This window comes from Alligator sinensis, unplaced genomic scaffold, assembly GCF_000455745.1.
Source record: "Alligator sinensis unplaced genomic scaffold, ASM45574v1 scaffold118_1, whole genome shotgun sequence".
NCBI lineage: Eukaryota > Metazoa > Chordata > Crocodylia > Alligatoridae > Alligator > Alligator sinensis.
In genome coordinates, this window is record NW_005841850.1 from 2385627 (window position 1) to 2407726 (window position 22100).

Genomic DNA, 22100 nt, shown 5'->3' on the forward strand with positions numbered 1-22100 from the left:
CCCAGCCTCGCAGGAGCCGTCGGTCGGGCTGCTCGGGGGTTTGGGCACAAAGGCTCCCGGGAGCGGAGCCGCCCGCCGCGCCCCGCTGTCCCGTCTCCTTGCCGCAGTCATTGGGGAAAGCGGCGCGGGGCGGCAGAGCCCGAGGCAGCCCCGTTGGGAGGGCGCTGCCCCCGGCACCGCTCCGGGGAGCCTGGGCGGGGATCCGGAGGCAGGGACCTCTCGGGCGCCAGCCAGGCAGAACCGACTTTGAAAGGCCCCGGGTGGTCCTCTTCTTTCCCTGCGGTTGAACTTATGACTCCGCCTGGGGAAAGGCAGAGAGGGGAGCTCCTTTGGGGAGATGTTGGGGTTTGAAAAAAAGAATAACAAATAGCCAGGACTTTGCCAGTGTCCTGGGAAAATGGCAGCTGTGCTGGCTTCCCTTCCCTTACTGCCAGCTTGTTCCCCGTGGTGCGAGGGCCTGCTCCTTTCCAGCCGCCCAGTGCCAAACCCCACGTTTGGGGCAGGTTTTCCAAAGTGTTCAGCAGCCACCCGAGCATCCAAGCGAAGTGGCTGGGCCTGGGGGCACCGCTGTTCTCCTGTGGGACACAGACGTTTGGCGAATCGAGCTCCTGCCTAGGGGGGAGCAGAGCTCTTTGGAAAGCCGGTCCCTGGCTCTTTGTTCGGTGCATACGCGTGGCATTTGTGTTCCCGTCTCAGGGCCTGCTCCAAAGCCCAGTGAGCTTGGTGGAAAGGCTCCTGTTGACTTCAGTGAGCTTTGGGTCAGCTTGTCAAGGCACCCGGTTTGCCCTTAGGACATGGCTGGGGAATTGCCCCGGCTTCTTTTATTGTTTCACACTTGGCTGGCACTTGCGTTATTCTCCCTCTCTCTCTCTGTCTCTTTGTCTGCTAGATTATCAGAGCGAGTATTATGGCCCAGGAAGCAATTATGATTTCTTCCCACAAGGACCTCCTTCTTCTCAAGCGCAGACACCAGTTGATCTCCCTTTTGTGCCCTCTTCCGGGCCATCAGGAACTCCTCTGGGTGGAATGGATCACCCGCTCCCTGGACATCACCCCTCCAGTGAGGCTCAGCGCTTCACTGACATAATGTCGCACCCGCCAGGAGACTCACCCAGCCCCGAGCCCAACCTGCCAGGTTCTTTGCACTCCATGTCTGCAGAAGTTTTTGGTCCAAGTCCTCCATTTTCTTCAATATCCGTCAACGGTGGTGCTAACTATGGCAATCACTTGTCACATCCACCAGAAATGAATGAAGCGGCTGTGTGGTAGCTTTAAAACAAACTGGGTCTAAGTAAGTGATGATCATCTAGTCTGCTTATGTTATGGTGTACAGAAATGAATAAATATAACATCTCTCCTGCCCTAAGACAGTTTTACCTTGGGAACGAACTGAATCTGAAATACTCCAAGGCGAGCTTTGCTATAGACCAGGACAATCTTCATAATATGGTTGTAACAAACAAAAAAGGGACTTTTTTGTACCATTGACAAAGAAACTGGTGAAGCTGTACAGTAAAGTGCTGCCATACCATAGGATGGCGTAAGTTGAGTACCCTGTTGGATGTCACCCTAAGAGCCACAATCCTTAGAAACTTTTCATTAAAAAAAAAAAATTGAACAAAAGAAAGGTCAAAGAAAGGGGGGAAAAAGCTTCAAGAACTCTAGCGTTCCCAGTTAAGGATGGTTCTGGCATTATGAATTTGTTTGTTAATTTTTGTCTCTCAGAAAATTCAACTACAACAAACTCTTTTTAGCTTCAGAAATGTCAGCCTGCTGAATATCAGGTGGGACAATTTTTTTTTTCCCTTTTTTTTTTCCTCTCCAAAATAACAAATACTAAATGTAAGCCCTCAGCATCAACTCTTCTACCTTCACAAAGCTACACGTACAAAAAATCCTCATAATAACAAAGGTCACCAACCAGACCTCTAACTAAAATGACTTGAAACAAACAGAAAAAAAAGTATTCTACCTTCACAAAAAAAAAAGCTAAACAAAAAGACTCTATTGAACTAAAAACAGTCAACTGTTTACGTATAATGTTAAATTCAGGAGCTCAATGTTTTACTAATAAATCCTGTTTTAGAACCTCTTGTTCAAAAGCAAAATATTTTGAGCAACCAACCAAAATAGTTCATTTTCTTTTCTGTAGATGTTATATGACAGATTGCAGGGCTTGTGGTTCACTGTGCTAGTTTGTAAAAGGTGTTGTTTACAGAAGGCAAAGACAAAAACCCATGAAACCTAGACAGTTGCCAAATAAAGTAATTATATAGCACAAATACTGTAAGGTGCTTTGCACCAGCAACCTGAGAAAGTGTTTAAAAAAAAAAGTGTTACAAGGTTAAAAAACAAACAAACATCTTTTGCTAATTTTTAGTCCTGTTGAACATTCATGGAATTGTTAATATGACTTATATAGACCCACACAGGTTTTATTTTTGTGTCTTTAAAAGAAAAGTCCAAAATATTTAAATTTTATGGTCAAATATGCAGTCAACAGCTGCTACTTTTTTCTTTATATATTAAATTTCTCATATGTCTTTTATTGTTCTAATAAACCTAAGCTTGTGTGACCTCCAGTGCATATTAGACCATTCACTGTATGAAAGAAAACATGTTGGATAAAATTTGTGAGTTTTTAATAAAATTAGAAAATCTGATGTTTAGATAACTTGTGTTTCATTTGATGTTTTGAACCATTTTAAATGGATTCTCTTGAGCAACATAGCCCTGAAAGCAAGCATCCATGATGCGGGGATTGTGTATCTATTTTGCTTTCCCTGTTGCCAGTGCAGATAGATGTTGTTGGTAATTTCATCCTTTTTTTTTGGTTTCTGACTTAATTGATACAGTGCAAATATTATGCTCATCTATAAATTAAATTACAGAATTGGAAACAAACCAAATTGTTAAACTTATTAGTTAATTCTAGGTCTGTGTGCTAAGAGTCAGAACATGTCCAGACTGCTCTTTTTTATGCATATGCAAAAATGTATTCTGTGTGTCAAAAACCAGTACATATATGGTTCAGGACTGATCCATTTTAATTAGCTGAATTAATTTTCCATAGGTAATTCTGCCTTTCTAATTTGGTGGTTTGAGAGACAATGTAAGCTGAATGTGTCACCAGAAATTAAAGTAATTCCAATCCCTTTTTTTTCACAGCTGATATAAAGGCTGTTGTTTTATAGCACTGGGTACGTTTGAAATTCCCTTGAGGGAGAAAAATATTTTGCTTTGCATTACATACATATTAAGATTTCCTGACAAAAAAAACCCTCTTTAACCCTGTAAAGTTACAGATATAATATTATAAATGTGCATTATTACAGCAGCATCATTCTGCAGTCCTTGTTAAGGGAGAAGCTCCATTGATTTCAGTAGGACTTTGATTTGAAAAAAAGGCACAAGTTTGGGTCTAGGTTTGACAAGCCACATAATTTAAATGCTTTTCAAGAGGGTGGGGCAATGGAATATAAACTTCCTCCATTTATGGACTAGATATGACTTAGATTTTTTTCTCTCAATTTTTTGAGTAGGACACCAGAATTTTGCTTTAAAATGCAGACATTTATTTCCCCAAGATTTTCAGTCTTAATTATTTATCAGATTGGATTAGGGAAAAATCAAATTCTTTACAGTTGTATGATTTGTAATGTGCAGTGGTGGTTTCATATTTTGTTCACAAACTAAGCTTATAGCCCCAGCAGCATCTATATTAAGCAATAATTCACTTTAAACACAGATGGTCTTATACAATAAGATAGATTAAGTAACTGCAAGGAGTCTGTTAATGTTCTTTTTAAAAAATCATGCTTTATTAAATACAGGGGAGATTTTTTAAACTCGTGGGCTATGTGTAACTGTTTTTTTTTATTTGTTTTACTTTGGATATTGTGCGATTGGGACTTTTGGCTCCATTTTGCATTAATATGTATGAAATGATTGGAGATCTATTTATTACATATTTTTATTTAACCAGGCTGATGCTCTTTATAAAGGATATTAATTGCTATTAACGGTTCTGGTTTGTGCTGCTGTTTTATTCTTGAGTCAGTTATTTTATAGGAAGTATTTCAGCAAACGGGCATCATTTGTAGAAATTGTTGCTGCCAAGTTTTGGTTTTTTTGTGGGGAGGGTTATTTGGGTTTTTTGCTTTTTTGTTGTGTTTTATTAATGAGTTGTTTGTACAGTTTATAACATATTTATTTATGTGGCGTGCTGGTGTTAATGTGATGTAACTCAAATATAGATCCTACAACATGTACAAACGGGAGAAGGAAGCCTAGATTTATTCGAGGCAAAGATTCACCGAGATCAATAGTTTTTCCCATCTAAGCATTTGAATAGGCCCGTGCTTAAAGTTAAGCACCTACTTAAGTGCTTTGCTGGATTGGGGTTGCAGTGCTCAGCACTTTGCAGAGTCAGGCTCTTGGATTCTGGCCTCTTTGTTAGCAAGTTAGGTATTTACGAATCCAGCATTGCTTGCATGTTTAAAACTCCTATGGAAATCTCTGTGATACTGGGCCTTCCACAAGCCCTGGCTTAGTTTACATAGCTATTTCAGTTGACCGTAGCAGTACACCTAAATGATTGAAGATTTGCAAGATGAGGAGCTTTTGAGTCGATGTGTGTGTGTGTATTTTGTATGCATATGTGATATTTTATTTAAAACACACAGGTTACATATATGCAAACACACATAAGGGCTGCAGGTTTTCAGATGCTTTTAGAAACAATTATCCTCTTTTTCTCTCTTCTTCCTTAACTGTTACTGGTTTTGGTGGCCTTTTTTTTTGGCTAACATCCTGGTACATAGTGCAGTGGGATGACATAAGCCATATACAGGGGTAGATTTCTTCACCAAATTTCTATTGTCATCCATTGGAGTTTGACAGGGAAACCAAGAGCAGTATGCAGCCTTTATTTGATGACAGTGTGAATTACTCGGTATTTGAATGTGTATTATGGATATATATATATTTTTTTGCAAATTCTTTAATTCAATACATTATCTACTGGAGAAGAAGTGTGTGAAAATAGTGTAAATACTATTTATATTACACCAACTTAAATTAAGAAGATATTTCTAATGGATAATTTGAATGATCTTAACCTATTGAGTCTCCAGCATTCAAGCAATTCTTCTTTTGTTACAAACCGTGTACCATATTTTACTCCGCTCGCTCTCTGTGAAACTCCCATTGATGTCGGTATCAGCTTAATTTTTCCTTTAGTAATTTCTGTTATCTATTTACTCAGGCCTTTGCTTGAGGGCGTAGTAGGGGGATTTGTAAAGATCAGTATCCCTGGAGTAAAAATGGTCTTCAGTTATGATTTGTAGACAAATTATGTATATTATTTTAATATATGAACCTGTGCCCAGATAGAGCGATGGGCACACGATACAAATCTATACATAAATTTAATTTCAAAATATGATCAATGATATACATACTTTTGCTATTAAGGGAAAGGACCAAAATGACATTGTCTACTCAGGCAAAAATTCCATTAGCTGCAATTTGAGATTTTTCCATGAACAAAAGTGATATGATTAGGTCTTGTGTTTTTATCATATTACTTAGAAGGAATTGCAGTTTCTATTTTAGTTACCAGCCTTGCAAACAGACCTTTATAAGACTTCAGTTATGTTTAAGGTTAAGTAAGGCACGTGGACATACAAATCTAGACAATGCTGCGTAACAGAGAGAAGACAAAGTATTGAAAGGTTACATACATCATGAAACACAAGTGTTAAATTCAAGAGGAATCAGCTTGGGAAAGTCTTCTGTTTGTTTATATGTTATTATGTTGCTACTGTACTTGAGTGGACAGTATTTATTGCAGAAGTATTATTACTTGCTTTGCTAAGAAGGCCAAATATAATTTTTAATTATAATCTGGAGGGCAGGTCTGGGAAAGTAGGGCCTTGGTGCATAGAGACTGCTGAAAATGGAACGTTTTACAGAGATTGATGGGAGGATGCAGTCTTATGTGAAACTGAATTTTCAATTAGTGAAGCCACTGTTGTATTTAATATCACTGAATAAGGGAGAAAAATAAGAGAGGACACTTTTTAGGTCAACCGATTGTTTGGAATTTTATTTATCATATTTGGTGTATACATTTGTCTTAAGTGTGCAACCAGATACATAGTTGTGCATCCAAATGTTGGAATGTGTCTCTTGGAGCTTTGTCATCTATATCAACAGTACTTCATTGGGTGGAATGGGGTGATTTGCTTCTCTTAGACGTGTTGTTTCAGGTTGGCTGCAAATGCAGGAAAATCATTCTGCACTAGTTACATTGGGTTCAACGTTTGCAAGGCAGGTTTTGCAAGCATTACCATCAGGAACATCCTGTTTTGTGTGGGTATGTGTGGGTATTTATTTAAGGGAAGTTTGGACTCTAGGGCCAGACTCTATGGGGGAACTGATGAATACTTCAGGCAGGCTGAATTCAGAAATTTGGCACCACTAATGTAAAGGACTCAGATTTGCCACTGAGCGGCACGCAAATCTGCCATGACTTTGCTGAGTGTTTCACATATGGCATTATGTCCCCAGTGCAGCAAAACTCTTTAAGCATATGCTTAAGTTTAGGTAGAAAACATAGCCCTATGTCTTCTCTGGGATTTTAAGAGTAAGCATATGCTTAAAAGCTCTGTTGACCTGCAACCTTTGGGGGGGGGGCTAAGTGTGTGAAAAAAGCCCTCTTGCACACGTGTACTTTGCACATAGGGCATAAATGTTGCATTCTCATTGTTGTCTGCAAATGCAGAGTATACTCACTTGCTGTGTGTGGGAGATGCCCTTGGTCAAGGATATACATGACTCCCTCAAAAAGAATTTATCCTAATTTTTATTTGGCCTCGCTCTTCCTATGACTAACATCTTTAAGCACTGCCTGGCTCTATTTTAAATGTGTTAAATAGATTAAAAAATTCAAGAATATACAGTAGGGTTGGAACTTTCACTGGTAGTTGGGTGTTTCAACTCCTTTCAGCACTTTTTGATAATCTTACCCTCAATAAATGAAAGGACAGATGAAAAAATATATCATGTAACAGCTACTGCCCTTGTATCTCTATTAGAACTGAAGAAAAATGTTTGTTGTAATCAATTTTGATTTTCTTTTAAAAATTCAATATTCTATCTTTTGGGTTTTGGGTTTGTTTGTTTTTTAAACTGTGAAGTTTTGGTGCTTCTCCCTCTCTTGTTTTTTCCTGTCTCCCTTTTTCCAGTGATTACATTTTGCTGCTGGAAACATTTTCTTTCACATATAGAACCAATATAATTTAAAACCAAAATATTCTGACTAAACTGAAAATGTGTGTTTTGGGAGAAAAAAAAATGACACTTCCCTTTTCATTGTTCTCAGGGGGAAAGGGTTAATTAGCTCTTGTCCCTAATTATTTTAGGGCTGTATACTGCTCTGTATACAGAATTCAGTTGCAAGTCAGTAGATGTACCTCTCAGGCATGCAGTTCCCATTGATAGGTATAGGAATTCTGTCAGAGACTGATGCTTGTGTGCTGCAGTCCGGCTTGCAACACCACCTGCTATCTTATAAAGGTAAGAAACAATTGCTGAGTGATATTGAACACTGAAATGTTACACAGAAGAGCAGCAAAGTATTCAGTGTAGATGTCTGGATGTTTTCTATCTATATAGATTTCCCCATTTTTGCATTTATAGAAGGAAACTCTTATGAAAAGGCTATGCCTTATTATTAAATGTATGTATTTATACAGCACCCAAAAATGTCCTGTGCTGTCATTGGTTCATCAAGGCTGACATCTTGACAGTTTCCCAAATACTAACAAGCCACATGCATTAAGAGCAAAAAAGGAAATATGGGCGTGAGAAACGAGAGGAGGAGGATTTTTACAGTATATTCTTCCAAAGCCTGCTTGTGCATCTTTATATCAATATTTCAATTTTGGCAAATAAACAAGTAGATTTGCCATAAAATTCAAAGCGAAACTACGCTAGGAACAATGTCAATATGTTTTCAGTTCGCAGACGGAAAGGGTTTTGCATTGCCTAATATGAATACGAAATGCTTTCGTGGTTATCTAAAAAAAAATAAAATAAAATGTATTTATATTGTTTTTGTTAATATTTATCCAAACAGTCTCTGGCCTGATAACGAATCCAAACAGCAGCAGCAGCAGGATGGTTTTAGGGCATGTGAACCAGGAACTGAAACCCAATAGTGTGTCTGCCTGTTTTAATTATCCAAGCTGAGTGAAACGCACAAAGGAAAGAAAATGAATGGTAACGTGGCAATGGGATTTTCGAACCGTTATAAGCAGCGATGATTTTAGCGGTAATTTGTGCGTGCGTTTGGTTTGGTTTTATACGGACAATATCTCGCACTCGGATTCGAGCCGGCACGACAAATATATCGAATCGCTTTCAGAACGGGAGCGGATGCGCCCTGCACCTCACGCTGCAATTTACACCGCTGCAAATTTGATACGGAGCCGCTAGCGTTTTACGCCGACTTTGCCCCGGGCGCAGAATTAGGCCTATCGACTCCAATAGGATCGCTCGCGTTTCACGTTATACACGAGCTCAAACGCTTCGCTGGATGGCGGGACGCGCGGCGCGACAATAGCCCCATTGATCTCAACGGGTGACATCCCGGTCCTATTGAAGTCAGTAACAAAAATCCCATTGACATCAATGGGGCCAAGATTTCACCCGAAGGGTGAAAGGGTGAAATCTTTTCCCCGTGGCTATCACGGTGGATCGGGGGCATGTATCTAACCAGCCATAAATGCCTTTTTTCACCCCCTCCCTTGACCCATAGGGATATTTTGTATTTTGAGGGGAGGGCAGTAAACACCGGCATAAGCTTCAGACTCCTAAATTCACCCCTCCTGCACTTTGTAGCGTCACGGTTTCGGAAACGCAATTCGGCACCGGCACGTTGTCCGTAGCCCCCAAAACGGTTGAATATCCATCACGACCCTCACAGGTAAGCATCGATTTCATTTTCCCGAAGGTGTTTGTACATATTTCTTAACTATCTGACGTGTTTTTTTCCTGCTTCTGGAAACTAATTGTTCCTTTAAAAAAACCCCCAACCACCCCAGACTATTAAGGAGACAAACAGTGCGTTTTGGGGGCTGCCTGATACCAAATGCGGTCCTTCTTTGAGGGGGGGGGGGGTTGCAAAAATGCAACCTGGCAACAAAATGTATGTGGGACCCCCCTCAGAAATCAGTCGGGGTGCAATAGGGGGGCAGCTAAAACTGGAGGGGGGGTGTGTTTCATGTGTGATCCACATAGGCAGGGACACGGCTTTGATGAGGGGCTGCACTCGTGGCACCGCATGGCCAGGCTGGGGGAGCCGCGTGGGGGGCGGGGGGAGGGGACGACCCCGAGGACGGTGAGGCGGGGGCAAGGGGTGCGGCGGGGCAAGGGGAGGGAATGGGGGCGCGGGCGCGGCCTATCGCGGTCCCCACGTGGGGCCGGGCCCCGAGGAGCCTGCGCGGCGGCCCTGTCCCCTCCTAGCTGCCCCGGTGCAGCCTGTCTCGTCCCCGTCCGCACGCACTGTGCCTAGCGTGGCCATCACACAGGACAGCCCGGGTGTCTGTGCTCTATTCATACGAAACCTGACCCCTTTCTGTCGTCTTGAAGAGAAAAATAGAGCATGGCCCAAATCCACCTCCTTCCCATACGAGTTTCTTCAAAGCCATTGTGTCCCTTCCATTCCCGTGGACGCACGGCGCCAGAGCAAAATAACGCAGCGGTGGGAGACATTAATAAAAGCTTTGATTGTTTTCAGTTTTCTGATGCCATTATTTTCCTGTCCCCCCTCTGGTTTTCCGTCTCCTTTCTCAGGCACTTGGCCTGCACTAGTAAGAAAATTAAACGTTAACGGCGATGGTGTGCAGTAGCCCCGTTGCTGCGTCTCCATTAGGTACGAGGAGAGCCGTCGGGCTGCGCCAGAAAGGCCGTGTTTGCGTCCGTTACTATTTGAGGCTTGAGAAATAATATGGATAATTTATACCGTAAACCTCTTAGCCGAAGAGAAGAAGATGAGCGAACACGTATACCAATGCAGGCCTGGGGCAATTGATTGGTGAGAAGGCTAGCCCGGCCACATATATCTTTAGAGAAAAGGAGGGGCTGGAAAGGCCCTAAAGCCATGCCAACATCAGGTTTAATAGTGCCTTATGTCTTCTTGTCCCTGAGGAAAGGGTTTATGCCACTTCTCTTGCCACCCAGTCCCAAGGCTGCCTGCGTCTCTAACCTGCTCTCCAATGAGTCTCCCATTTTGGATCTTTCCTTCCGTTTTGGACCTTTCTCTCTTATGAGTAGCTCAAGGTGCTGCCTCAGCTCTTGTTTTGCCAAGCAGGAGGGGAGTTCAGGTTTTATCTACCCCGGTAGCAGAAAAAGACGCGCGTCCCCACTCACAGGCTCTCTGCAGGCAGAGTAACACCATCTCCCCCAGCAAAAGAAGACTTCTGCCGGCTGCTGTGGTCCTTTAGCAGCTGGTGCCTTCCCAGGTGCTCGTCACACTCTGCTGGCACAGCTGCTACATACAGTGGAGCCATGGGGAGCCATGCAGATGTGAAACAGCTGTGGTGATTTGCTGTCTGCTGCCAAAAGTTTTGATGGCAAAAGCAGCTTGGTACAGACAAGGTCTCCTTTAACTGAATATACTTGATATGTATTTGTCTTCACTGCTACTCCTAATCTCAATGTGAGCCATAAAACTGATGGGAGACGTTATTTTCACCTCCCCCAGCTTGGGGAAGGGTCTGTCCATCAGTTATAGTCCTGGTCTGTACCTAAAAGGCCTGGTATAGCTCCGTTGGCTGCGAGTGTGAATAAATCGTGCCCCCAGCTGTATAGTCCAAAGCTGTAGGATAGACATAGTTGTACAGTAAAAGACTATTTTGACTAGTGTAGGTCTGGTTTAAGATGCTGATATAAGCTATGTGAATGTGCCAGCAAGGGCCTGTAGTGCAGAGATCACACATGTCATGTGCTAACACTGTAATCCCTTTCAGGTAGGCCCGTTTTTATTATGCCGATTTGGTATCTAGCAGAGTGGAACCCTGATCCTTGACTGATTGATAGACAATAACACCATAAGCATCGATCAGGAATTGCTACTAAACTTAAACCATATTTTAAGAAAAGTTTCAAGTCTTCCCAGACAGAGGAGAAATGTGGTCCTTTACTGATATAGCTGTGCTGGTGGGCACTTCCCTTGTAGATGCAGTTAGCAGAGATGCAGATTGAAATTTTGGTTTGCTTATTGTGGGTTGGTGCCCCTGTACCAAAACACTCTCTACCCCCTCTTGCCCCCCCCACCCAAAAAACAAAACAAAACAAAACAGCTTTAGCGGTATAGCTGCATTCACCCTGGAAGTACTTTACTGCTGTACTATGCTGGCATTCCTCTGCTGATTGAGCCCTCCTAGTGAAGACAAGGCAGTGCGTATAGGAGACAAATGGAGTAAGAGGAGGCCAGGAGGATGAGTTGACTTAACATGTCTAGCGCCTTAAATTGGAGCACCTGAGCTGCCTAGGCTACTACTTAGTATACTCAAGACAAATGAATGTTTCCTGCTACCTTAATCTCAAGTTTTCTGCGTGCCTCTGTTTTGCCTCTAGGAAGAGTGCAGTTTTTGAGAAATTAGTTGCTGGCAGAGTAACATGACATGAAAGTCCCTTTTTAATTTCTAAAGTGATACCTGCCATTTCCTCCTGCATCCATCCCAAAACACCAGTACAGAGTGTCTTCAATAGCCAACTAAGCCAAGGATTTCTGGCCTGTCTCCATGACCCAAGTTATTGTTTTCAGACACAGTTCTGAAGAGTTGAGGTTAGCTATCGCAGTGCTTGGTGCCATTGGCCTGGTATAGCCTGACTGGTGTGCCATGGTCAGCATGGAGTCTGTTAACTTGACTCGTACTGTTGTGTGTGACAGTAATACCCTGTCAGGCTGACACAATCTCATTAACCATTGAGAAACCAAGTAGGGTGTGATTTTATGTTTTTTCTGATTCTGAAGGAATGAGTTCTTGCGTCTGACCTTGTGTTTGCCCAACATCAGTTCTTGGATGTTCCTGCCATGGGACCTGCATATGTGGCCTTGCAGGTTCTCTGGTACCTGTCCTCTGTCCAGTTTCTCTCTTGTATCAAAGCCCATTGCCCTGGTGCCAGGTGCCTTGCCCTCTTGTCACAGAGGGTGAAGGCAGGCTGAACGGTTGTAGCTTTTTCTGGAAAGTACTGTAGTTGTGTGTTTGTGGCTTAGTGAATAGTGTGATGAGAGGCCCCAGTTCTGCCCTTGCCCTCTGTGGGACCTTAAACAAATCATTCACTTCTTTCCCCTTTATCTCTCTTCTGCCTTGCCTGTTTTGACTTCAGGTTCTGCAGGGCAGGGACCATCTCTTACTATGAGTCTGTATAGCTCCAGATTTAAGCAGGTGTCCCTGTTGTGCTTGGAGCTTGTAGCCCATAGCATAATGCACAGAGTTAATATATTCTATATGAGTTAGGTGCAGCCTTCCAGCTCCAGGTAACAACACAACCCTTATTTTTGCAGAAATGTGTAAGCTGCTTTGTTTTAATACATAACACCTCCTTTAAAGATCTCAACCAGCATATTACGTAACTCTTTGGTGTGATGTGTTGCACATACTTTGTGCTGGCTGACATTGCAAGCAAATATGTGAGTGAAATTCATTTAATTGCAAGGGTGAAGTACCGGGTTTTAAGAAGTGCCTTAGGCCTTCTGCTGTGTGTGGGAGTGAGTTTCCCTGAAAATAAGAAGCCTGCAGAACTTACTGTCTTTGTGCTTTCAATAGAAGGATGACTTTCCAACCAAGCAGGCCCAGGGAAACTCCTGATTTTTCTTTCACAGTTTGCAGTTCAGTGCCTGCTTGAGAATAAGACATTGCATCCCCTGTGGCTTGTGTTTTTTTTCCCTTTCCCTACACCCAAGTAAACAATTTACATAAATGAGACATTAACATTCTCAAATACACATTAGAAAAGCACTTAGCAATGTTCAGCCAATCAGATCACTCGATTGGCTGAACAATCCTAACCCTATAATTTTGCATATGGGGTGCCTTGCGCATGAATGAAAATAAAGAGAAGGGAGCATGTTATAATGATCCCTGTTTGCTGGAATAAGCAATTCCCCCTGCTCTGCAAAAGGGGCCTGGGGAAGGAGGGAAATAATGGTAATAAAACTGTTTTGTCTCCTTAGTTGTTTTAAAGCATTTAGTTACGTAAGTGTGTGATAAATGTATCGAGAGCCCAGAGTGCATTCAAGTCACAGATTTCCTCCTGTTAATTTCTCAGCATGCACTGAGCACATTCAAGCTTTGCTGTGTCCTTTAGCCAGATGGGCTGCACTTCTCCCAAAGGCTCCTGCTGTTCAGAGACCCCCATGCAGGGCTGTACTGACTGATTCTCTCTGGTACCCAATGGAGAATGGAGTGAATGCAGGCCAGTGTTCACTGCACAACATGAACTTGATACTGCTACTTTGGTGTTTGATGACAAACCTGGGGAGTGCTGCTTGGTTTGCTTTTGTTCAAGATGTTGAACTTCGCTGTTCTATGGCAACATAGCTCAAGAGCAGTCCAGAGGACAGCTAGAAGCACAGTTGGAATCAGTCTGCATAACTTTTACTCATGATCTCCTCTTCCACAAAGGTTTTAGTAATATTGGAAGGGGGTTTGCAAACATCAGGCAGTGAAAGGTCTTAGGACCTTCCTTTATTTTTGTGGGATCTTAAGGAAAAGATCTGTTTTCTGTTTACTCAGTAGCTTATTGAGAGTCCTAGTTTCTTATAGTTAACTGAGATTCCTCTTTAGCTCAAGCCTTACAGGCCAGGCTGTGCAGAACATGAGGTCCTTAGTTTTGAATCTGTTGGAGATTGTAGATATTTAAATCTGGAGTGTCTTCCCTGTCTCCTGCCAACTTGGGTTCTGCATTTTGTGTGAAATCCAACCCCTTTAAAACTCCTTTTCTTTTTTACAGCCACTGCTGCCAGAGTGATTGACAAATTTGATGAAGGCAAAACTGAAGACGACATCCTTGCTGTCGGTAACATACGGAAACAAGCCTTGGCCCCCCTCTGGGAAGCTGATAAGCGGTACAGTGGAAGAGCTACATCTCGCAAAGCCTTGCAGGAAGAACTCTGGGCAGAGCCTCTGCATGAAGCGATATCTGGTGAGCCACTGCATGTCCTTCACCACTAACATAGTAGAAAGGAGTTTTAGGTCCCTGTTGAACCAAGTGCTTTAGTCCCATTGAAGTGCAGAAAGGGAAATCTCCAACACTATGGCTGCCCTGTGGAGATTCAGAGAGGCCAGTGACCAAGTGAGGAGTTCAGAAAAGCTGAGCCAGCTTCAGTGACCTGGCAAGAAATGGAAAGTGAACCATGTGTTGAGCTGCCACTTTTAAATTGACATATCTTGGGGACTAGTTGCTTAGTGTTGAGGTACTACAATTTCTCATTATAAAGATGCATGTAGCAGGGCTTGATCACCTTGTTTGCTTAACATTGTCTCATTATTTAATGTGAAAGTCTGTCAGCTAATCAATGGCTCTGATAATCATTGTTGCTGTGACTGTTACTGCAGAAAAGTGTGAGTAAAGGTTTCAATTTACAGATGTCACCTCATGAACCCATTGGTTAGCCGAAGTAATGGACAAATTTGTGCCCAGGGTTATATGGAAAAGAGACCAGACTGGCTGGACCAAGATAGGAGGCACTGCAGAACAGCAGCCGTAATTTGTAATTCAATACTTTTGTTTGAGTCTTTCCTTTTCTTATTAGTAGATGAAGAGACCTCTCACGAAAGGAACCCCGACAGTGAAGATCCAGGAGAAGAATCTGAAGAAGACAGTAAAGACAGTGAACCTGGTCAGGATGATAAGCTCAGCAGTGACCAGGATGGTGACACAGAAGATGACCAAGAGCGGGAGGAAGAGATCTCTGCTAAGGAACCAAAGTTCAGTTTCCAGAACATTGGTGACTTTGAGAAATTTACAGAGGAGATGGATGATGTGGGTAGCAGTGATGACGAGGATGAAGATGATGTCAGCATAGAAGAGGAAAGTGAAGAGGAGGAATCTGGGGATGAAAATGAGCAGGACACAGAGGATGCAAAAGCAAGTGAAGACGACGGAGCAGTGATGACTTTCTCCAAAGAAGAAGTGGCTGAAGAAGTAGAAAAAGGAAAAGCTGTGAAAAACCAAATAGGTTTGTATATCGAATTTGCTTTGTGTTTTGCTGAGCCTTACACCTTACCTACACTAGAGAAATTGAGCGTGCTAAGGACTGTTTCAGCCTATTAGCATGTGTGCGGCATGCTGTGTGCTTGTGCTATAGTGCTCCTAGCAGTTTACAAATGTTTTACCAACTGTGCTCTGTAGACTATGGCCTTGCCTGTACTATGGAGTTTAACTGTTGCTGGGGATGTTTGCCAGCAGTTGGTTTACTGAGCTTCTTTATGCTACCATTGCAGACAGGAACTTTCAATGCCATATCTGTTGCACAGTGACTCGGATGCTTCAGAAATGTCTGTCCTGGCTTGCTGAACAGGGCAGGAAATGCCAATTTGCTAGCAGCTCATGGACCCTCTCCTCCAAAATGATAGCTTTTGTGTTTACTGAGGATCTAAATGATGGATTGCAATGGTGGCTAAATACCTTCCTTCTTGCCCTTTGTAATAAGCTAGATCTAAAGTGGGTTTAAAAGGCAGTTAAGTGTTTACTCTGCTAGGTCCATCATTAGCTTTTTTTGCCCAGTTGTCCCTTCTAGCCCAGAAACACCATGGTGGTCAAGAAACACTGACTGTCTGCTCCCATCTAGTGGGGATTTTCTTTTTAATACCATAATCTGTTCTTCCCTGCAGCCCACAGCTTTGCTTTCCTGGGCGTGCCAGGCTGTATGGCAGCTGAATTGATACTGGGTGCCATGATCTTGTGGTAACCTGCTGATATATTGTCCTCTCTGGTGCCAGGGCTACCTCCGCTTCAGCGTCTTTAAGAGTTGCATTTTTCTTGCAAATTTTAGCAGAAACCTCAGTGCGTGTCTTTTGTTTGGGAAGCTGAAAGGCTTGTCTCACTAACTTGTAAATCTCCATTTGCAACATGTCCTTTAAATAGGAAAGCAAAACCAAATGACGGATGCTTTCTGATTCAGAGAGTCTATAGGAAGCAAGATCGCAGGAAAGCAAGCAAGTAAGTAAATGCTGTGAAACGTGCAATACAATTTACTGTTTCCTTTGTTACAAAGCTCTGTGGGACCAGCTGTTGGAAGGGAGAATCAAACTGCAGAAGGCGCTCATAACAGCTAACCAGCTTCCACAACCAGACACGTTTCCAGTATTTCAGAAAGAAGGCGGACAAGAGTTTGCCAACGCTGTCAAGAACAGTAAGAATTCTTATGTCTGTTACTTTGGTGTCAGCTAAGCAGACTGTCCCTGCCTGGAGTTCCCTGTTCTCTATTTTGTCATCAACTGTTGTGAAGTAGGGGTGGTGCCTTCCATGTTTCTGTTGGCAAGTTGAAAAATCACTGATGGGGTATGTTTGGAAATGGGAAAGATAGGACCTTGATAGCTCAGGAGCAGTGTTAAGTAGCAACTGTCTCTTGTACTGGCCTTATCAATAGACCCAGGCCCTGGTCAAACACAAAACAAGGTAATTCATGTCCCAAAGAGCCTATGATCAAAGCAATGCTGTACCATCAGTCTTATAAATTAGGTCATGTGCAGTGCTGGTGCTGACTGGTAGTATTACTTATATTAGCCTGAAGAACTCTCAGCTGAGATTACAGCATTGTAGACTTCTGTTACACTACAACAGGGCTGGAAATGTTAGATTGGGGCTAAATGTAGCTCTGTTTTCTATTGAACATTACAGATGATTAGTTATTAGTTCAGGGCATTGTCAGTGTGCTGGAATGGGCATGCTCTAAAGCCTTGTCCACATGAGTGTGGACGTTTGGTTCCCCGGGGACAACTAGCAGTGGGACACCTTATGCTGCCGCTAGTTGTTCTCAGGGAATACCTGTGCCATGTACCTTCTGAGAGGGCATGTGGCATGTTACCCCAGGTGAGGTAGGGGAGGCTGGGGCCAGCACTGGGCTGGCCCCAGCATCCTTACCTGGAGTCCTGGGGGGCCTCCTGGGGCTGCAGCAGCAGCGATCCTGCCATGTGGAGCCTGGCCAGCAACCAGAGCATGGCTCCGGGTGGCCAGGCTCTGGTTTTGAGCAGTGCACACTGCCCCTGCATATGCCACTCTGCTTTTTTTTTTCTGAGAGTTTTTTTGGCCCTGTAGATATCCAGTGTTCAAATCCCCCCCCCCCCATGCTGCTCCCTTGCATTGTGGAAAACACCTAAACATGTAGTATGTGTCACCGCAGATGTCTGTGTCGCCACATACCGCACGGCCACGTTCATCTGGACGCAACCTATGTGATGTGTCTGCTATGCGGGATATCCTGTGAAAAGAAGTTGGCTTGTCTTTGTCTGTCTTGTCTACAACAGGGAAGCATGTGCCAAAAATTCCATGATGGTCGCCAAATATGGAGATTCCCCTTGGCCTGTGTGCAGCATGACACTAGGGTTAAGATCCCCAAGAGAGAGGAAGAGAGCAAATGAGCCTGTGTTGCCAGGTGCCTGCTATCCATGTAGACAGCAAAGATCCCCTTCATCTACTTTTAAGGAATGCTAGTAATTATATTGATCCAGTAAAGCTTCTCTTAGAGAAACCAAATGCAGTAAGTATATACTGCACATTCAGAGCTTACTACCATTGACTTCAGTGTGTTTTAGCTTAGGCCCTTAGTATCTATCCACTGATAAATGGATCTGTTTAACTGTTAGTTAGACATCCTCCATAATGGCATTCAAGTTAAAGTGTAGAAATGTATACATCTAATGTCATCTGCAGCGGTGAATGTGAAAGTGTATTTTTTTCCCTTTTCCTTCTTCGTTGCTTCTATCATACCTAAAATCCATGCAGCTCTCCTATAGAAGATGAGAAAATGTTTTTCTACAAGATATTTTTATGTCCCATTGACCAGAAAGTTGGCTAAAATAATGAACTGCATAGGCTATTCTTCCAGAACTTTGAACAATGAAGATGTGTATCACAGCATTCAAAAGCTCACTGAATGGTTAACTCTTTAACTTGCAGTTCTTTCTCCCTCCTAACTGCTCCAACTCTGGATTTTTCCTGTGCCTCATCTTTTATTCTCCTGGAGGAGTCTATAGAGCAGCTCCAATACATCTTTAGTTTACAGGTGATACCAGAGTGATGCCAACAGGCTTTCCTAGAGCTGTGCACTGAAAACTGGAACAGCAGATCCCAACCATTTCCTTTGGAACTGGTTCTGCATCCAGTCCATACCCTAAGGCAGTGGTTCTCAACCTTTGTATGCTCAAGGTATCCATTGTTAGTAGAGGTGCACTGATACATCAGTCCTATGTCGGATTGGCACTGATATAAGGAAAATTGAAAGTATTGGAAATCAGCTTTTTTGGCTGATGTGGCTGATACATGCACGTGCATGTACGCAGTTGTAGTGCACCATGCAGGTGACCAGGAGCGCAGCCCAGCAGTGTGGAGAGCAGCTAGGTCCAGCTGGTAAGTCCATTATGAGAGAAGGGGCTAAGGGGAAGGGAAGAGGTGTAGGGGGAGCAGATGGAGGCCCCCCCCGCGGTAAGGGAGGGAATGGGGCTGGCCTGGGGCAGGGGCAGGTGCTGCACAGCCAGGGCAGAGAGGGAACAGAGTCACGAGCAGCTCGTCCAGGGGGAAGGGCAGAGGGGTGGCCTCTGCTGCTGCATATACCCCGAGAAGGCATGGAGGGGGCGTGAGCCCCCAGATCTGTGTGCAGGGCGAGCTGCTGCAGGCTGCCACTGGGGTAGTGCCGGGTTCTTCCTGGTGGGGGTGCTGGGCTGGGCTGCGATCGGGGCAGGCAGCAGCAGCACTGGGAGGAGGGGTTGAAGGGTCTATGGTGAAATTTGGGGTGGCTGCAGCCTCCGCATAGCCCGTTCCCAGTGCCACCACCACCTGCCACGAGTGCAGCCTGGCCCAGTCTCTGCCAGAAAGATCCTGGCGCTGGCCCCAGCCCACAGTGGCAGCGCGCCCTGCCCTGTACGCAGATCTGGGGGCACACGCCCGCCCCCCCCCATCCCCTCCTAAAGAGTACGCAGTGGCGGAAGCCACCCTGTCCTGTTCCCCCTGGATGAGCCACTCGCAGCTCCATCCCATGCCTCACACCGGCTGTGCAGCGCCTGCCCCAGCCCCACTCCCTCCCTTAACACGGGGGCCTCAATCTACACCTCCCCACGCCCCTTACCTCCCCGCTCATTCCTTCCCCCGCAACAGACTTACCAGCCGATGCCATGCTGCCGGGCTATATGTTGGAATCGGATCAGTATTGGCCAATATGATGAGTTAAAAATCGGCTATCGGTATCAAACCAAAAAATCTCTATCGGTATACCCCTACTTGACTTGTTAGATTCAAGACCCCCTCAGAAAATGCCAGCTCGTAGTTTTAGTTTGCTTTTTGACTACAAAGAAAATACTAGAGCTATTCTTCTGTTGCAAAGAACCCAGAAAGATCATAACAGGGCAGAATGGTTTTAACCCTAAGGTTTCTATTTGAAATCTCTGGGTTAATCTTGTCAATCAGGTTTGCACACCTAACAGCGCTAACATTGTATGGTGCTTCGTGGCACCCTTGAAAGGATCTCAAAGCACCCCAAGATGACGTGACACTTAGTTGTGAATTGCTGCCATATGGTTTTGCTTTCTAGTGCAGGTTTGTGTGTGTTGTGATAATATCAGAATATCGTGGCAGAATCAGTTCATGAATTTGGTTCATGAGTTTGGTTCAGTTTTTAGCACAGTCAAATCTTAACTGCAGTCCGGCCCTGAGCCAGCCTCTCTCTGTCATTTTACATCTGGTTCTGGTCTCAGCATGTTAAGTTGCTCACCCCATCTCTAGTTATAGCAGGTAAGGCAGTTTATATTGCCAAGTTAGCTCTGCTGCTTTAAATGAAGTGATTAAAGGGGGAAAAAAAGGCAAACTTCCAACAATACTAAGTTGACCTTTTAGTGAAATGCATGTTATTAATGTATTTAATGAGATGCATTACAAACTGCAGCAAGCACCATGTTTCATTATGGGTCTAAAATGCAATATCATTAAAGACCTTTAACAGAAACAATGGTTGACATTTTGATATTTCCCATAAGCAAAATACGCCCAAGATCATGGAGTATAATATAGTATACGTTACAGCAGAGAGGTTATTTTTTTTGCCTGGAAAGTTTAAAGGAAAATCCACTGCTTAGTAACTTGTTCTATGACTTCTTCTCCATGCTTTTTCACAATCTGGCCTGGAAGGCTCACAGTACCATAAACCAACATGCCTGTGGTCCTTAGTTTGAGTTTTTTCTGTATTTTAGGTATGAAAACAACAGGGAAGGAGAGACCTTTGGTTCTACAGACTATAGCTGGGACTAACAGGATGATGTCAGTTCAAGGAAAAGTTTTTAGGTGGAATGTCAATCAAAGCTTACTGGCAAGGATGTTACTGAGATCAAGGCTCTTACATGGTTAACAAGGTTTAATGTTAACAGATTTTGGAAGTGTTGTAAAATCTCCGACCTAAGGGCTTAAACTAATCTGTAACTATTGGAATGATACTGCTAGAGACCTAGTTGGAGTTCGGGTTCCTTGTTCCTATCTTTATTCGGTTGTTGAATGATCTCTGAACAGAAGAACTGAAGTTTTTATCACTTGGATTCCTAAAAGGTAGCCTGAAAATGTCTGAGGAACAGCCAGGTACATGTCTTGATTGTTTCTGTTTCTAAGGAATTCTGTCAATGGGTAAAACCTGGAGCATGACCAACAGATCTGGTGTGTTGTGTTGCTTGTTGATGTGCCTATGGCCAAGATTTATGTCATGTTTGTCTTTCTAATTTTCTCAGGGCAGGAATTTGATCTATGTTGGTAAAGCAGCCTCTGTATTTCTGGTGCCATAGAAATGATTTTTAACAAAAATGAGGTCAGGAACTTCTTTATGAAATATAACCTCTTGTATATTGTGTTTTAATACCCTTAAAAGGACAGAGTATAAGTTCCCTTTCTTTTGTTGTCATTGACAGTTCTTACAGCCTAGTTTACAATACATTCAGTTTTAATGAGGGCCACAATTTTGGCTGATGAATCTTGCTAATGTCTTTCATTGATGTGCAGAGCTGCTTCTGCCAAAATGTATGACATCAGAAGTATAGAACATGGGGTGTTTAGATCAGATGAGCTTTTTGATCCTGGAGGATTTCACAAAAGGATACAAAGAGCTTTCTGTATTAGGTAGAGGTGCACAAATGTATTGGTCACATATCAGATCGACTCTGATAACAGGAAAATTAACATTATTGGCAATTGGCTTTTTTTGGCCAATAATGTCACCAATAAATGCTGCATGCATGCATGCAGCTGCAGCATACACATGGCCAAGAATGCAGCTGGGAAGCTTGGAGAGCAGCATCCTGCTGGTAAGTCTATGGGAGGGGAAGGGGTATGGGGGTGCAGATTGAGGCTGCCACAGTGAGGAAGGGAGTGCGGCTGGGGCATGGACAGGCACTGTCCAGCCAGGGCAGTGAATGGGATCCCAAGCCAGGGCATGGGGCAGAGGCATGAGAGGCTCGTCCAGAGGGTGCAGGGGGGCAGGCTTAGCTGCGCAGGGTAGGCAGTGGCGGCACTGGGAGGGGGATGGCTATGGGGGGGATACGGTGAATTTTGGGTGGTTATAGCCCCCCAAACTTCCCTAGAACTGCCTCTACTTGGGGCACTCCATTCTGCTGTCTTTCCCTCGGGAGCCATGCACTGTGGGGCGGGCAGGGGATATGCAGCGGAAGGAGTGCCCTGAGCAGGTGGAGTGCTAGGCAGGGTTTGGGGGGCTATAGCCACCCTTCCCAGCACCACCGCTGCCTGCCCCATGCAGCTGAGCCCACCCCTGCCCACCCTGAGCACAGCCCTGACCCAGTCCTCTGCCAGGTAGAGGCTGGGACCGCTCCTGG

The 22100-nt window shown here is 43.9% G+C and overlaps 2 protein-coding genes across 4 annotated transcripts in view; both read left to right on the forward strand.

Moving 5' to 3' along the window:
• Positions 1-2088, forward strand: part of LHX1 (LIM homeobox 1) — a 6007-nt gene extending 3919 nt beyond the window's left edge. Inside the window, exon 4 of the mRNA XM_025209904.1 lies at positions 890-2088. Within this exon, the coding sequence (XP_025065689.1) occupies positions 890-1269 (380 nt within the window). The 3' untranslated portion in view covers positions 1270-2088. The remainder of the gene's footprint in view (positions 1-889) is intronic.
• The window catches only part of AATF (apoptosis antagonizing transcription factor), an 89587-nt gene that overhangs the window by 4785 nt on the left and 62702 nt on the right, over positions 1-22100 (forward strand). For 2 of the 3 annotated variants that reach the window (XM_025210228.1, XM_025210248.1), the window contains exons 2-4: positions 14029-14220; positions 14831-15256; positions 16295-16432. In XM_025210228.1, the coding sequence (XP_025066013.1) occupies positions 14029-14220; positions 14831-15256; positions 16295-16432 (756 nt within the window). The remainder of the gene's footprint in view (positions 1-14028; positions 14221-14830; positions 15257-16294; positions 16433-22100) is intronic. The other variant, XM_025210239.1, reaches the window with a different exon arrangement.